We start from the raw sequence: 19,211 nt of genomic DNA, 5'->3' as shown, positions 1-19,211 counted from the left end.
TAAAAATCCATTGTTCTCAATTGGGTTTTTTAATGTTCCATTTATAGTTGCGTGATTGTTGATATTGTTGTTGATATGTTGGATTGCTGTCATCTATCAACAAGCCTGCAAATCACTGTCATTTAACTTGCAATCAGTAAGGATTAACGTCTTGAGAAACATTATTTGTAGGTTTGTCGTGGAAATGGGAACCAATTCGGCATTTTCCTTTTCAAAAAATAGGGGTTTATGATGAATAACTAAAAACCATGATCAGATTGGCTAGCCCCAAGATTTTAAAACTGGGACTTCCTGAATGCAGGTCCAGTATTTTCACTAAGCCACCTTGCTCGGTTTGACCAGTTTTTATTTTAATAAAAGAGAAAAAATCTGTTGTGCTACGTAATTAGGTTAACTTAACATTTGTATACAACTGATTATATTATCAGGGCTAGGATTTTTAGGTGCTATAAAAATGGAAAATATTTATTTTTATATGCTAAACATAAGAAATATGTTTCATAATCCAGAAAATATTTTCTTTAAAAATCTCGAGTGAATGTATGATAGCGTTAAAGAAATTCCGGTAGCCTAGTCGGTGAGTGAAGAATTTTTGCAGTGAATCACAAAGATGGAGCTTACATTAGACATGGTAAAGTTGCAACGATTAACATGAAACACTCACTTATACACTCACTTCTAAGTTTAGGAGTATTAATTTTAGAGAGTGAAATATGTGCGGCAATATACTACAAGCAAATAAAACATATTAAAAGTATGTATTTTTAGGTGACATGCAACTCGGTATTTTAAAAACCTAAGTTCACAATTTAACTTATATTGAAGTTTGAATACTTTACAGATTAGGTAAAGGTATCCCCGTAACATGCCATGAAGGCACTTGGGGCACATGGAGGTAGAGCCCCATGCTTTCCATGACCTCGGCACTAGAATGAGGTGGTGTGGTCGGCACCACGCTCTGACCACCTTTTAACCCTGGGAAAGACCCGGTACTCAACTTTATAGGAGGCTGAGCGAGCCTCGGGGCCGTTCTGAAAGTTTGGCAACGAGAAAAAAATCCTGTCAATCCCTGGGATCGAACCCCGGACCTTCCAGTCCATAGCCAGCTGCTCTACCAACTGAGCTATCCGGCCCCCCTTTACAGATTAGCAAACAAAATATTTATTTACCTAGAAATCTGAGCCTAATAATTATTCAACATTGTGTACCTAAGTGTAAAACAACAATTACTTTTAATCTGAAAATAAGTACATACCGTATTTAGTTTTCTTTTTAGTTAATTTGTTATAGCTAGAAATAGTTGCTGTCATCACATCTATTTGCATTTTACTCAAGTGTAAAAAAAAATGTAATAATATTATCTTATCTTAAATGGACTGTAATAACCATAATATAGTCAAGACTATCCTTGCCTTAAATATGTAACATGTGTTTGTGGTCAAATAATACCGAAGTTTTGTAAACATAAAATTTTATAATTTCCCCTTATGAGAATGGCATGCAGTGATTTAAAGAAAATCTTAATGAATGAAAAAGTAGAAAAAGGACATAACAGTGTTACTTAAACTGTGTCAATATGCAGAATAGTCTTATCTTTAATAATGCTGCCGTTCAGCATTATTAAAGATAAGACTATAAGGAATGTCTCCTCCAAACTTGGGAGAAGTAATTCTGCATGCAGCAGTAAAATTAATTCCAAACCTTGAGAAGCCTCTTCAAGTACTGGCTGCAAGCAGACAAAACCAACTTATGGGCTTTGATGCTCTCTCCTTCGCATGCTAATGTGACATCGACGAAGTCACCATCACCATATGAGGACTCGAGAGAGTTGATTATGTTGTCTGTGAAACTGTTCCATGTGAGGCATAGCTGCAGTTTACTGGACGAGGACTCTTCTTCCATTGTTACTTTCAAGTCAGAGGATGCAAGTTCTTAGTTATCTGAAATATTACATTCCATGAGTCTCACAAAGTCGACGCGTACTATGAGTCCTATCGATCATTTCCTATGTTTCTGTTCGCCAAACAGTGGCTGGTCCCCCCTACTTCCGTTGCTGTTTGCATCTGCGAACTCACACATATAGACTATATTAATAACATCTGGTACTCATCCTCCCCACAGTAGTTGCTGGAAGTGTAGTCCATTTTGTGTGATACATAATTGGATACTTTAAAGTAGAAGGGTGCAAAGTGCCAAAATGAAACATTGCAGATAAGATAAACAAATGTAGCTATAAGAATAATTGTACACATAGTTGTGTCATGTTTTTTTTACTGATAGAAAACAGCAATAGTACAGTGTTTACTCATTATAGTACAGCCAGAATCAATAGGCGGGTTTTTGGTTTGGTACGGAAGCAACTCACTCCACACTTACTCTAGCGGTTTATGACCTGAACAAAGAAATCTTTCTGTCGCTCTGTTCGAATGTCAGTTATTGACAAGTGCTTGTTTGTGATACTACTGTGCTACAGTTTGTTCGTAAATACAATATATCTCATAATAAACAGTATTTTTAAACAGCTACTAATCATCCGAGTACTGTAATCGCTATCATGTCTCAATCGGGCCCTGATATCAGAAGCCTTACTAAAGGTGTTGTTTATCAACTTCACTGTTTCTTGAAAGAACTGTGAGGACATTGTCATCAATGCAGACAGTCACTGTCAAAGGCCAGTGGCGCTTCTTTACGATCGGTCCAGAGAATTTATGCAATCATCCTATGGAGCCTAATTTTACATATATTTATTTAAAGAATACACGGACAGATGTAGATAATAATATGGAATTTTACATTTAAATTAATAATATTTTTTTAGATATTGTAACATTTTATTTTATGCTATATTAAGTTGCTTATTTAAGACATTAACAATGGAAAATTGTTTTATTATTTAGATTGTTGAAAATCATTATTAAATTAATTTAATTTTTTTTAGAAATTTTTCACGGAATAAGGTAAATTTCTTAATTGATATGATAATTACACCTCTGTCAAATGGAGTATTATATTGTAGTCTACTACATGTTCTTGACTGCTAAATTTTTAGGAGCTCCAGTGTTAGTTATAATTAGGTAAAATACATTACGTTTGGGAATCATAGGATCATAAAATGAAATATTATTCAATAACTTGTCAACAATACATTAACTTGGGTAGATATAACTGTGGCTGGCGACTATTTTATCGACATTTTTTTTTCATTGAATAGGTTGTTTAAACACTTCTTGTATTGAATTGTTGATGGACTTCAATAATACAGACGCATAAACAAGACTGAATGAAACTCACCGCATAGAATCAGAATAGTGCTGAGTGCCCAATTTATAAAACGATTTTTGTGTCATACTTATTGTGTGATTTATTTTATTAAGCTTAGCCATTCGTAAGTGTGCTTTCATTACGAATCTCGTTCATGTTATAATAATATACATATTCCACAATCAGTAAACATACATTAATATTTTGTACTTTAATGTTTAATTTTATCGTGATTTATAAAGTTGGTAAGTATACTGCACAAACATTATTTAGTATTTACTATTTCAACACAACATTCTGAAAATACATAAATACAAAGCATTTGTGTAATGCTAAATATTTGATTTATATTAGGTTTACATTACACTTTATTACATTTGTGAAATGACTTAACTTGCAAAATAGTATTATGATAACATTGAGTAAAGAACGTAGGCCCTATTTGTAATTACTACAAATCATGTTATTATTTTATTTATTTTCTGAGTTTTCCTGCAGTGAAAAAGTATCAATGGAGTTATTTGGGACAGGATCATACACCAAGCAGGTTCTGAAGGGTATAGGAGTCGGGGTAGAGAAGTAGGGGTTCGCCACACCCGCCGATTTCTTCTGCCCCTAGTATAATAATAGATGTATGTAAAGACATTATTTCTCCATATTTAATTGTATAACACAGATTGTGAAAAGGGTTAAGTAATGGGTACAGTTGCAGTAGAATGGTGCAAAGTCCAATACCTATTTTTTCCTATTATGGAGCAATTTTTACTCAGAGATCTGCCTATAGAACTGCCTATGCTCCTCATTTGGAAGATATGGAGTCATTGCTGGTAGATCCCGCTTCTTTTCTTCAGTAAATTCCCCATTTTGTACTTTAACTTGAAACAATGCTGACTGCACATCTTTCATGTTTTTTTTTTCCCCTCTTTAAGCACTTTAATGGTATGCACTGCTTCATTATCATGGGACTATTTCACAGAAACACTACCTGCTTTACTAACATCATACTGAATGGAACATGCCTTAGAAATATTCAAGTTATTGGTGGAAATTAGTTGATCAGCAACATCTTGTATATTAAGGAAATATGACTCTAGCATTGGAACTGTCTGAAATGGTTTTACAACTTTAGAGTCTTGTACGATTTTAAGCAGGTCACTATGAATGAAGGCTTTTGTTACTTTCTCTCGTTTTTCAATCAAAGCAAAATCAGAATCGCATTGCAAGAAACTGTGGCCACTGAGAAAGAAACATTGTTCTGTGTGTTCAAATAAACCAATGACAACTAAAAAGAGACACATGAAAACCATTACACCGTTTTTTGTTTTGAGCTGCACAGTTATCAGATTCTTCGTGTTTATGTCCGTATTGATCAGTTTTACCAGACACGAGGCAATCTCATTGGCACCTCTACTCGCGATGCTTTCATCCCACATACACATGTAAGATGCATCTAATCACATCCATAAACTCCAAAGTTATAACGTGAAAGCTGACATATGTAAAACATTTCGCTGTGTGTAAGTTTGGGCACAAACATGACCTGTTGAAGATCCATTGCAAGGGAACAAGCATTACTATCAAGCAACTGTGAAAGACTGGTGTCAGTCTTCATAATATTTTGTGCACACTCTGCTCTTCTATGATGCAGCTCAAGATGGCGCATACCGTCTGAAACTGCATGGTGCTAGCAACGTGACATCTAAATATCTCGCTTATGAAACACAACTGGATGTAGCCTCTTTCATACATCATCCTCCTAGGCACATTGCACTTTGCTGCGTAATAATTTCGTTTTCTATGATTTTGGCACTTTGCACCTTTCTACTTTAAAGTATCCAATTCACCTCATCATAAGAAACTATCATTTACACGCATCAGTTTCTCTGCACTAATAGAACGAATTTCTGTTCGAATGTTTTCTTTAGGTTCCTCCAACATCCAAGCATTATTTCATACACTTAATTTTTCAGTATTCCCCAGAAATGAATCACATGGTGTTAGATCTGGAAAATGAGCAGACCATAACCTCCAACTGACAATTCTGTGGCCAAATATAGTGAAACCTCTCATTTACGGACACTGAAAGACCATAACAATCTGTCCGCATCTGGGAGGTGTCCTTTATTGGGAGGGAGGCTCCTCAATCTAACAGTACATTTATAACATGCATTATAATATATTCCTTCACATTGTAAATGAAATTTTATAACTTTATTTACCCATTCGTCTCCAGTTAACAAGGGGTAGCCGACTGGACTAGCGATAGCCTACGAGACCCTTATTGTCTTCTTTCATGTGAAGGAATTTCACCCACTTCCAGGTAACAGTATTGTCTTCTTTCATGTTAAGGAATTTCTGTACAATCCTCAAAACTAAATTTTCCATTTCTGTAACACATTAGGTCTTAAAATCCAAGTTCTGTCAGGAGGTAAAGCAAGCTTTAGGACTGTCAAACAGCAGTCCGTGTCCGCGCTGAGAGTGTCCGTAAACGAGAGTTCAATTTATTATTATTTCTGTATTATTTCAGGTTGGGACATAAAAATCTGCCCGTAGATGAGGAGTGTCCGTATCTTGGAGGTGTCCGTAAGGAGAGGTTTCACTATATACTACTGGGTTCAAAAAGTTCCCGGAATTTTACTACCATTTTTCGTATTAATATATAACAAGGGATATTATACATTTGTTTTGTTGGTAACATTCATGATGTCATTTTCTTAAAGTTTGTTGATAATGGCGATTGTTGGTTTTGAGTTGTAGGCAATTGTTTATCATAGTGTTTTGTTTGTTCGTCGCATTTTGTAATTATGTCCACAGAGCAACGTACAAACATCAAGTTCTGTGTTTTGTTACACAAAACTCCAGCAGAGACATTAAGATTGTTGGAAGAAGCATACGGCGAAGCAGCAATGAAAAAACTGAAGTGTATGCCTGGCATAAACGCTTTTCTGGTGGCCGCGATAGCATCAAAGATGATGTACGCAGCGGCCGACCAACAACTGCAACAAATGAAGCAATCGCTCAGCGTGTGCGTAATGTTGTGAGGGATGACCGACGTAAAACCATAAAAGAGATAGCAGCAGAGGTCGGAATATCAGTCGGAAGTGTACACAATGTTCTTCACAAGCATCTCAACATGCATTACGTGTCTCAGAAGTTAGTTCCGAAAATGTTGTCGGCAGAACAGAAAGAAACAAGAATGACTCTTGCTGGGGACATGATCAGTATGGCTGATGAAGATGGTGATTTCTTAAACAAAATTATTGCTGGTGATGAAACTTGGTGCTACTTGTACGACCCAGTCCCTAAACGACAGTCATCTGAGTGGAAATCGAAAACATCTCCTCGGAAGCAAAAATTTCCTAGGGACACTTCCAAAGGCAAAGTTATGTTGGAAGTTTTCTTCGACTCTCAGGGTCTCATCCACCATGAGTTCATTCCAGAAGGTCGTACTGTAACGAAAGAATTGTAAGTAAAAATCCTCCGTCGCCTCCGGGACGCAGTGAGAAGGAAACGTCCAGAAAAGTGGGTAGAACACAACTGGTTCCTTGTGCATGACAATGCACCTGCTCATCGCGCAATTATTGTAAAGAATGTTCTTGCTAGGCACAACATAACTGCTTTGGATCACCCACCATACTCTCCTGATCTCTCACCACCTGATTACTTTCTGTTTCCCCGTCTGAAAAGTCATCTGAAAGGACGGAGATTCAATGCTGAAGAGGTTATCGCAAACGCGACGAGAGCACTAAGACGGGTTTCACAAAATGGCTTCCAGGCCTGCTTCCAGGAACTCTACACGCGTTGGCAAAAGTGTGTTGTTGCGGAAGGGAACTATTTTGAAGGGAATTCTGTAGAATGGTGTTTAAGATATGTTGTTTCTATGATACTAGCAAATTCCGGGAACTTTTTGAACCTAGTATGTATGAATGCTATTTAATATAGCATAGTACAATAGAATCCCTATTAACCGACACCAAAGGAACCAGGCTAGTTCCGGATACGAGATTTTACTTGCTCGTGTTATATGATGCCAACTGTTGAAATTGCAGTCATGTGAAGCTTATTTCTCAATCACTTAATCATAACTACTTAAATAACATAATTTAAAACATACAACACAAATAATACTCTAATTTTAGATTCGAATATTCACTGAATATGAATGTTCATGGGAAGTGTTGTTGGAATAGTGAGACTAACTCATTGCCATTTGCTAAGCAAGTGATATCAGATGTTGATACTTAAGTAACATTTTATTCAGTTGACCCTAGAACATAAACATTTCACATTAAAATTGATTTGACTTTTTTTATTTCTCCATTGTTAGGCCTCTCCATTCAGAGAACATTAAATTAAGGCATTTTTTAGTTTAATGAACTGTATATATTATTTTAATGTACCGAAGTACAGATGATATATACATGCAGATATTCTGCGTCATCACACAATGAAAGAGTAATAGAACGGAGAAAAATTCCCTCAGGTGCTGGGATTTGAACCTGGGTTTTCAGCTCTACGTGCTGATGCTTCATCCACTAAGCCATATCAGATACCCACCCCGGCGCCGGACAGAATCGTCTCAGTTTAAGTTCCAACTCTTGGGTTCCCTCTTGTGGCCGCCCTCTGCACTACGTCATAGATTTCTATGAATATAGGACTGAAGTCCACACATGTGCTGAGGTGCACTCGTTATGAGTGACTAGTTGGCCGGGATCCGACGGAATAAGAGGGAACCCAAGAGTTGGAACTTAAACTGAGACGATTCTGTCCGGTGCCGGGGTGGGTATCTGGTGTGGCTTAGTGGATGAAGCATCAGCACATAGAGCTGAAAACCCGGGTTCAAATCCCGGCACCGGAGGGAATTTTTCTCCGTTCCATTACTCTTTCATTGTTTTATGAACTGTCCCAATAGGTCGAAGAAATTTAGGAAGACCTAGGAAATGCTGGCAAGAGACCGTAACAGATCCAATGAGGTCTGAGACTTGAAGGCTGATGATGACGATGACGATGATGATGATGATGATGATGAACTGTACCTGTAAATTTGCATGTTATATAGGGTTGCCAAGTTACCGTCCCTGTAATAGTATATTACAATACAAGGTTGAGAAGCGCTTTTTACAAAATCGAGAAAAATTCTGAAAAACGAGCAGAGCGAGTTGCACGTACAACATTTCTTGCACGATCATAATTTAAAAATTGCAAATACAATATATTTTGCATTGAAAATTTAGAGCAATATCCAAAGCCTTCGCAAAACTATACTGTAATGGTAACTAAGTAACAATAAATGCGCTATAATGGGTATATTTCAGTATAGTGTTATGTTATGAAGAATAGCTTCCCTAGCAACAAGTTTCTGTGTGGGAATTCTTTCAAGGCCTGACAACAAAAGCTGTAAATACAACAAAAACACGATCGTGCAAAACAGTTATTTTACTAATTATTTAGTTGAGGGAATTAGGATATTTAGAATATCACATGTTGGTTATTCTGAATCGTCAGAATCAGTAACCCTGGCCGTTTATTCGTAAAATAGGAAGGTCGTGTAACCGAGCGCTCAATCATCTCAAATTACGAAACTGTCTAGTTACCACAAATGTATTGTTATTTCTAACAGCATACGACAAGTTTATTGAAGAGAGAGCTTTATGTTTGGTTTATTTTTATTATGTTGTTTGTGTATTATTTGCCAATTTTTTATAACTTTATTAAGTTATGCTTTTCGGCTCTAAAACGTTTTACAGCTACAGTGGCTCCCTTTAATATTCGGTTCGTGATTGATTTTACAATATTTTGCTATTGATGTTTTGTTCTGTGTTCAAGCGAACCTGCATTTCGTTGCAGATAGAACATTTAAACACTTTCCTACATAACGTAAAAAAAATTTACATCGAAAGTTTAATGTTTACGATTAATCGGTAAGTAACATCAAAGTTCACCCTCTTTAATATTCGGTTTTGATTTATTTGCTTCCAATCTAATGCACGTTTTCTGCTAACAGTATTGTAGGGTTCAGTAGCGAACGTGCAATCATTCTGTCTACACGTTGTGCACAGCTCAGGTGAGGTTAGAGTACAGGTCGTAAAATGGGTCGCAAAGGAAACAACACAACTTTTGACCGGCAACAACTTGTGATCTACCATCACGAAAAAGGGCTAAAATACACAGAAATAGCCAAAATATTACGTGTGAGTAAGAGTATAGTTGGGGATATAGTAAGAAGATACAAAAACGAAGACAGAATCGAGTCCATAACCACAAAAAGGGCAGCCGAAAAAATTAACTGGACGTGAAGAACACTCCATCCTGAAGAAAATAAAAGAAAACCCTCGACTAAGTGCAACGAAACTTGCAGCATGTGTTCGTGAGGAGTTTGGCAAGCAGGTAGGTGCTGAAACAATTCGAAGAGTTTTGAGGAAGGGGGGTTTAATGAGAGAGTATGTAGGAGTAAACCTTACATAGTGAAATAAATAAAAGGAGGCGGCTTCAGTTCGCAAGGGAACATGTCCATAAAGAGGAAAACTGGTGGGTTGCTGATGAAAGCAAATTTAACGTCTTTGGGTCGGATGGACAACAGTACGTGTGGCGTAAAAAAATGAACTCGAAAAAAAGAATGTTGCCAACAGTGAAACACGGTTGAGGCAACGTCATGGTATGGGGTTGTATGGCTGTAGGTGGGGTTGATGAACTTGTTTTTATAGAAAAAAAGGATGGATCAGCATGTGTATTTGCACATTACGAGAAATAATTTAAAACGAAGTGCAGAGAGTCTAGGGATTAAAGATAGTTTCAAGTACTATCAGGACAATGATCCTAAACACACAGCTGAAAAATTGCGATAAACGCAAAGGTAATCCGAACCCCAGCACAATCACCGGTTGAGAATTTGTGGGAGGAACTTCAGATCAAACTCCTATCACTTCCAAGACAGAACTGAAACGGAGATTAACGGAAGAATGGAGGAAAATTAGTCCCCAATTTACTACGAAGTTTTCCAGGAGCATGCCAAGGCGTTTGAGGGCTGTTTTGAGACAAAAGGGGTATTCAACAAAATATTGAACAAACCGAATATTAATGAGCCACTATGTTCTATTAGAAATAATGTAATAATGTTTATAACTTTTATTTATATAAGAGGATTTTTTTTTTCATTTTGTTGTAAATCTGTGTGTAATTTAACAGAGAGTATACTTTCGCTTTTATTATAGTGCACATTTTTATTTTCATTAATTTTTTTGAATATAATTAGTGTATTAATTTTAACTTCACATGCCAGTCAAATCGAATATTAATGGGAGCCACTGTATATTTAAATGAACAATAATTCTGGGAATAAAGGCCAGAGAGATGCCCCTATCCCGTATTCTACATAAATGGTAAAATGTAGATATCTTACATGTATTCAAAGGTCTTTGCCATTTTTAGTAAGTTTCAGTTTTGCATTCGTACGTAATTCATTAGTGGCCACATGTTCGTAAAATACGAAGGCTACGTAACGGAGCGCCCAATCGCTCAAAATTACGAAACTGCTCAGTTGCCATTGTTATTTTAAACAGTATACGAAAAGTTTATTGAAGTGAGAGTTTTATCATAGTCTAGTATATATAGTCACGAAGCTCAATACGTAATAAATATGCATCCATTGATAGTTGCTAACCACCAGGATCGCTAATATCGCCTCATTACAGACAATGTGAAATACTACCGGCACAGATTATTGTTCCTAGAACCCTCACAATTCAAGCTTCGTGACTGTATATACTAGACTGAGGTTTTATGCTGTTTATTTTATGTCGTTTGTGTATTCTTTGCTGTTGTAGTAAGTTTCAGTTTTGCATTCGTAACCTATTAGTGACTGCCCTTCTTCAGTTATTCAGCTGTGTTAAAAACTGCTATTCACTTTCTGATTGTTGCACTGATAAACTGCATTAATAGACTTGTAGTTACATTACGCCGAAACGTGAGTGTACTTTTAGTAAGGTTATACTAAGGAATAGAAATAATACTCGTATATCATAGCAGAACACGTAAGTGATGGCTTCGAGACTTTGGACCCGATACAATAAGTTCACTGTGCATGTACTATAGCTTGTTGACTCGCTGCAGGTAGTGAAACGTAGAGATGTGTTGAGGTAACAACATTGCTATTTAAAGTAGAGTATGGTAGTATGGGGAAACACATATGTACATTCTGAAAGTAAAGAGGCCTATACATTATACAATGACATTGTCAAAAGAATGTGAAAAGCATTTATTATCCTGTCTTTTATAAGCATTTGTGTTTAATTATACACAGTGTTAATGGTGGAAATAAACATGTAGCAATTTTAATTTCGTCATTTATCCTATTGGTCGTGTTTAGGAAGTGCAGTTACAGTACCGAATTTCAATGTACTACAAGATACATTCTTAGTGTCTCAAACGTAAACCTTTTTCGGTTATCTGCCAAACAAAGTTTGTACTGTAAAAAGCTGCGCTCTACGTCGTGTGACGTGAAAGGAGCAAAATGAAAAAAACCTAACATCATTGCGATCTCTAAGAGACAGTTCTTTATTCTCGGGTGACTCTATGTCCACAACTAATTTGAGGGCTTCCGGCATCTCTTGCTCTGACTTTTCTATGTAATAGTTTCAGACACAGTTTGAAAACAGGTTTGTATGAAAACCAAATTATTCGTCAGAACCTTCAAATCCAGGGCATTTTTCTTTGCGTATTTGTTGGCATTCATTCTACAGTACCCCCACCCACTGTACGCTTTACCACTATACTCAGTACGCCGTTATGCTGATTTCCCACTGAACTGCTCTATTGGGTCTGAAGTCTCGAAGCTTAGGCCCGATGAAGCAAAGAAATTAACGTCTTGCGGAGTTTTATGAATTTGCTGGCACAATGTATCATGCTGTCCTTTCCCAATCAGACGTGGTATCTTTCTTTAGTAGTTGCTAAAAATTATATCAAAGATAGAAACAGATTTTTGTCTATGGCATAAAAGTAAAGTCAATTCTCTGCAGGGATGTAATATCTCAGGGTATGACAAGAAGTTCTTTTAGAAGCAGAACTTTTTATAACACTCCATAGAATTTCCTTAGAATTGGTGGAAAAAGTGATACATTTTTGTGGATGTTGCTGCCTCAAATTCTGTATTGGGAACAAGTTGAAAAATGTACGGTACCTGAAGGAAAGGATCATAGATGTAAATGATATGATAATGAACTCTTCAGTTAATAATTTCTCCTGAAGAGATCTGGAACAAGAAGTTCACAGTAATTCTGTTTGTCGTGAAAAGTGGACAAAGATCTTCAGAAAATTAATTTTAAAGACCAACATAGTCAACAATTTTGTGTTAGTTCATGTTTGACATATCAGCTCTCAAATCGCATACAGAACTATATTTTCATTGCAATACTGAGTGTGCAATGGAGTAAAGAATAAAACGGGCTTGATGTGGTAGCAGTGGAATTAATATTACGGTGATATAGTGAATTTAAGTATGGCATGCAGTGATCTTTGCAGAATATGTTTTGCAAGAAAAATAGTTGTTCACAGACTCGAAGTCATCAGATACACAGATGAAAATGATTATGGGAGTTGCATTTACCATCCTACCTAGTGAGTACCAGTACATTGTTTCATTCTAACTAGATGAAAAATTACAAAGGTGGTACAGGGTACTGTAAACCGTAAGAAAAAAAAAACATTAAAATTAGATAATCAATTAATAAGTGATCAGTTGAACATTTTCCTAATATAGCTCTTGGGCTTATGGCGATTTCTTTCTTTTTTTGTGGGGGGGGGGGAGGGGACGCATGAGAAATGCCTGGTATTATAATTGAAATCTAGCAACCCTGTTATATTATATAAAAATAAATACTATAGGCCTAATAACTTATGCATTAGCTTCTGTGAAACGAAGTCTATTTATTCTAAGATATTAAAATGAAATATTTTTTTTTTTTAACTTTAAGCATTGTAGGCTATAAATAGTGTATATAGGCTATAGGTATTCATTAACTTAGAAAGCATTATGGAAATATTCAGATTGTCAATTAATATAGATAAACACAATATAATATTTGTTACTCAGTCAAATGACAAATCAATGTAAAATAATGACTTATATTATATGGTCATTAAGTTTTATATACATGAATTAGAAATTGCAAACGTTTTCGCCCATTCAGGCATCTTCAGGCACAATTATACAATATCTCAATATCAAACTGTGTAGCCATTACATTGGTGGTAGATAAACTGTTTAAAATGTAATATTACATTTTAATTATGGAGATGTTTCGTACATCATTAATCTTAAACAGTTTATCTACCACCAATGTAATGGCTACACAGTTTGATATTGAGATATTGTATAATTGTGCCTGAAGATGCCTGAATGGGCGAAAACGTTTGCAATTTCTAATTCATGTATATAAAACTTAATGACCATATAATATAAGTCATTATTTTACATTGATTTGTCATTTGACTGAGTAACAAATATTATATTGTGTTTAACTATATAGGTATTCATATTTAAGCATCAGGTATGGTAAAGTTACTACGAATTATTAGCTTGATTGTAGACTGTTGATATTTTCTGATTAGACAGAAAAAAAAAAAAAGAATGAAGTAAAATGTTTTAACTCGCATAGTTTTGAATTAACAATGCAAGGAAAGGAATTATTTTATAGAGGTTCTGTTCTGTTCATTATTACATATAAGTGGAGGAAAGAAAATAAAATAAATGATTTCAAATAAAATATATTGAAAACATTTTAATAATCCTTTCAATACATTAAAACGAATGACAGAAAGGTGATGAAAATTATGCAGATATAATTGATGTAGGTATCACATCGAGAGTTACGAAACAAAAAATCGGAAATATTTGGCTCAGTTTGCAATTTTCTATTTTAATTAATAGGCCTATATAAATTTTCACATATTAACCGAAAAGAAAATATAGTACACTTTCCATGAACATGTTTTTGTAGTAGTATTTGTTCAAAATAAGCTCGTTCTACGTGAAATTATTGTAGAGTATACTAACACACAAATAAAAACTATGTTATTCCTAATATAAAGTTCCCAATAAAATTATTGTTTGTCGTATTCGTTGCTTCAGTAGCTATATAGTAAGTTAGAAATCGTTGACTGAGTAGGATTCAAATACGTATTACACCAGCCCAAAAATGATAGGCGGGTGTTGTGTCGAATGCACAATTCATGTGGGTGGGGATAACTTCCCCTAATGGCGTTCGCTATATTGCGATTTAACCAATCAAAATAAATGTAAGTTACGCATGTCCTTTGAACTAGCTTAGGCTTACAAGAGAACATATTTCGACTTTGGATAAGGCTTAATTACTTCTTACGACTGTTGAAAGGGTGTTATTGTGTAAGAATGCATTAAGGTAAACAAAATATTAGTTATTCTGAGTACTGAAAGTGACTCACTGGCATTGTATAACATACTTAAAATTTAACGTCAACTTGTAGGCTAATTGAAATTCGAAAATCAGAATGCCAGCTTGAAAAAAAAAAAAAAAAAAAAAAAAAAAAAAGGTCTAATCAGACATCTGGTTTTATTTGTTCTATTTGCTAAGGATATTAAAATAACTAAAGTCAATGTACATAACTTTTAGGGAAGGGACAGTAATTTGAAGTTTTCTTTCCCGGCCCCTTAAGTTTTTAAACTTAATTTTTAGATAAACTAAAACGTTCATTAATTTCATAAGAACAGCCGACAGGAAATATGTTTTTTTGCTGTAATTGGTTCTTATTTTAGGTCTCTCAGTATTAAATATATTTAACTTTTCTCCTCTAATGTCTCACACAGTGTAACAATATTACTCATACAACTTGCTTTTAGCACCTTAACCTGCTATAACCTTCGTTAACCTTCAGTAAAATGACAAGCTGTTACAAAAGCATGTTGGTCGATATGAAAGTATATTTGATGTCTGAGGGAAAACAAAGACCTTTCTTCTTCTTTCACTATGAAATTTCATGTTTTGTAGGATATATGTTTGTAAATACATTTCAGATATAAACACAAACAAAAAATTAAAAGAAAAAAAAAAAAGGATTACAAAGTAACAAATTTACAGTGATACACAATTACTGAAGACGTTAATATTTTGAAATGACTCTTAAATGATATTTATGTCTTCGGGAAATAAATGCATAAACTTAAAATATAAACTATTGTTATAATTTATTAAAGGACATGTGACCTCAAATGACTTGTTGACCTTGTCAGGCTAAAGAAATAAGATGGCTTCAGACGAGCGGTATTGTATACAGTATTTATTTTAGACCCTCCATGCATCGATAAAATAGCACTGCCTGTGCTCGCACCTTCAATTGAACTTATTGCCCAGTTGCATGCATTATTTACCTCCAATCGCTCGCTTTTGACAATACGAAACAGCAGGCGCTCAGATGCACTCACTGTTTATTACCAGATGTGTTCCTATCAACGAGTTAGAAAGAGATTATAGAGTGGCCATTGCTCCGCCATATTTGAAGAAAATTGAAAGAGCGTCCGCCATTGACATAAGCGCCCAAAACAAAGTGGGCGTGACGATAAGTAAGGTTGGAGTGAAGAAGCAGTCAAAATTTCGGTACATGTGTTTGTTTACCCTGGACAACATTTGAAGTTCATACCTTGTTTTGATGTTTCATTGTTTTTCCTTTTCTTGGGGGTGGGGGTCTTTGTTTCTTGCAGCTTGATATGGGAATTTATTTGTCAAGATTTTTACATGGTTTACAATCTAAACTGATACAATTTATGCCATTACTATTTATATTATTTTGGAAAGAGATTTTATAACTTACAAAATTTATATCATTAAGCCTAAGAATTATATTATTTTGCAGGCTAATAAAACATATTTTTAAAATAATCCCTAACCTCAACAACATCGTCGTAATGGAGATTGAAATTTAAAATCTGAAAAAAGAAATCATTTCCAGTTTGTAATCTATTATTTACTGAAATGAAACATATTTCAGCAGACTTCTATTGCCCTCCATATATGAATAATTCGTCTGCCATTTGTTAATATATTTATTTTTCTCGCATGTGCATTACATTTCTCCAATACGTCTAATAGTAGTCAAATGTCATTTTCTATACTTGTTTTTTTTTTTTTTTTTTTTAAGATGGGACATGACAGTTAAGCGGCCGAGCTTGAAACTACAGTGCCTGTAGTCTGTCACTAGTATAAGAGAGCAAAATTGTCATGTACGTAAGACAGGAGTTCCAGCAAATATACTGAAATATTCTTAAGCTTTTTTTTAAAATCCGACCTACAAGGCTGCCTATAAAATGAATGAGTATGAATCGAATGATTTCATTAAATTGTTTTTTCAGTCTCTACACGTTGCAAAACTATTTATTATATCATAAGATATAGAATGAAAGTAGGCCCTAATTGTAGTAAACAATCTTTACCTCTAAGCTTGTAACTTGAGTGAAACATATTTTTTTTGTCACAGTATAGTGTATAATTATCGGAATGTGAACGTGAGGCCAGCAGCGGATGGTCTGTCTGGACCCTTCAAGGGCTGTAGCGGCACGTATTATTATTATTATTATTATTATTATTATTATTATTATTATTATTGTTATTAGTGTATTTTCTTTAATGTCCTTCCATTCAAAATACAGTACTAACATCAATACAACCTATCCGAGAGTTTTGCAAAATTTTGAATGCCTGTGTGGAAATACAATTTTAATATTTTATTGCTATTAGATTTTAACTGGGTTTGAAACGGAATTGTGGCTTTATCTGCATTTAGTTTAAGTCCATTAGGCCTACTAGTGAACCATTTATTTGGTTTATCGTTTGTCTTTGAAATAAGCCTACTTTTTATAAGCTACAGCTCATCGTCTTCTTCTATAAGCAGGAAGGACACAAGGAGCAGAAATAAAGGATGCCAGTGTCGAAATACAATTTTCATATTTTATTGCTATTAATTTTTAACTGGGTTTGAAACGGAATTGTAATGGTTTTTATCTATATTTAGTTTAAGTTCATTACTAGTGAACCATTTATTTGGTTTATCGTTTGTCTTCGAAATAGGTCTACTTTTTATAAGCTATAGCTCATTGTCTTCAAGGAGTTGTTCACTATATATTTATATTCGAAGTGTCGTCACAGTCTAAGACATACAGTCACGAGACTTCAACACTTTTTCTGCCAACATTCGCGACACTAGCGCCCAAGCGGCAGGCAAGGCACTGGCCATAGTCTCGTTCAGCCAGCACGTGCTTTAAAGGGATGCGAGATGTTATAATAACGTTTTAATCATGCGTCGGAATAAACGCAATGTGTGCAATAACGGAAATTGCAGTAACAAGTTTAAATCTCCGAATTTGTCGTTCTTCAGATTCCCTAAAGACCAAAAGAAAATCATAACTCAGGAATAACCAATAATCCACGTTGTAGGTAGCCTACGTATTGTATTCTATAAAACATCTATTAGTTATCAGTTACCTATTTGTATGTCAGGAAGGAGAGTTTAAATAAAAACAAAGTAAATACATTTTACAGTATATTATTTTTTGGTAGAAATCATATGTGTAAATGTGTAACCATTCCGAGTTTGGATAATGTATCTACAGTTTTTAATGCAAGTAATTCCATACTTTTTGTATTCGTGTTTTTTTCTATATATTTTTCAAAAGTTGAACGTTATATTGCATTCAAGTAGGGATAATGGTGTTAATTTTTCAAGAATTCATGGAATATTTTAATCCTTTTGCAAAATATTCACTTCTTGAATAAATCCAGACTGTGTCGATAGATTTCTGATGTGTTGGTGTAGATTCATGTGGCAGACGTATTAAGTTCTCAAGAAATAAAAGAGCCTTTTTAAATTTAATATAAAAAGCAATCTTTTCTGTAATAATTTGTATGACTGTTATTGGTGTTGATTTTACATTCCCAGTGATTATTTGAGCTGTTCAGAGCAGAAGTGGTGTAAGTCAAAATTAGGTAATGAGATATAAAGTAAATATTCTGTAAAATACAGCGCAAAGTAGGAATTAATATATCCTTCGTGCTATTCACTGACTACTAATAGTTTAAATAAATGCAATATTAATTGCTACTTTGCGCTGTATTTTAAAGAATGTTTACTTTAACCCTCATTACCCATTTTGACTTACACCACTTCTGCTCTGAAAATAAAATTAGGCCTACATTTTCTGAGTTAATTGAAGTCACAATTTTTTCAACAAAATTGTGTGTTCATTTATTTGTTCTCACCTACGTCATATTAACAGTAAGGGCATGTAAATTACGTATTATGGATAAGTTAAAATTAAGTTTATGTGTGAAAACTGGAAATGTAATGTAAAATGCGGTGAACTTGCCATAAACATTTAAACCATAATATCAGCACTATTTGTCACTCAAAATAATAAAGGAAATACCGGTTCTTAAGAAATGAAAAATAATGAACTTCATAAACCAATGTCTGTCATATTAAGGTTTAAATCTTCCCCTTTTTTATTTTCAAGTTTACTTCAGCGGCCGAGTTTACCCCAATTTGCGGTATGGAAAATAGTTAATTTCTCAGGAAATAGGGAGAGGAGTTCAGCACGCAATGTACCCTACAATTTTGAAGCTACTAATTTTGACTCTTCTCACAGGAAATATAGAGTTCTAATGATTCATAAATATATTCAGGAATGAATTTAATTAACCATCCACGTACGAACAATTATATTATTTCAAACCATGGTACGTGAACAATTCCATGATTCAGTTGTAAGGAGCAGAAAGAATTACGTTTATTCTCAGCTTCTGAAACTTGAAGATTAACTGCGTGTGAAATTCTTCTAGGATTCTAAATTAAAATTAATAAGAATCATATACACTTACTGTATAGCATAAAAATATAAAACAAATTACGCAAAACCCGTTTTCTGATGT

At 34.7% G+C, this 19,211-nt stretch overlaps 1 protein-coding gene across 4 annotated transcripts in view; it reads right to left on the bottom strand.

Moving 5' to 3' along the window:
- The window catches only part of LOC138714731 (protein abrupt-like), a 76,130-nt gene extending 60,355 nt beyond the window's left edge, over positions 1-15,775 (bottom strand). For all 4 annotated transcript variants that reach the window (XM_069846828.1, XM_069846825.1, XM_069846826.1 and 1 more), the window contains exons 1-2: positions 15,662-15,775; positions 1,702-1,940 (exon numbers count right to left, since the gene is read on the bottom strand). In XM_069846828.1, coding sequence (XP_069702929.1) covers positions 1,702-1,902 — 201 coding nt within the window. In that variant the 5' untranslated portion in view covers positions 1,903-1,940; positions 15,662-15,775. The remainder of the gene's footprint in view (positions 1-1,701; positions 1,941-15,661) is intronic.
- Positions 15,776-19,211: the final 3,436 nt, after the last annotated feature.

This window comes from Periplaneta americana, chromosome 15 (genome assembly GCF_040183065.1).
Source record: "Periplaneta americana isolate PAMFEO1 chromosome 15, P.americana_PAMFEO1_priV1, whole genome shotgun sequence".
Lineage (NCBI taxonomy): Eukaryota > Metazoa > Arthropoda > Insecta > Blattodea > Blattidae > Periplaneta > Periplaneta americana.
The sequence above is the reverse complement of the archived record's forward strand: the minus strand, read 5'-3'. Positions and strand labels throughout refer to the sequence as shown.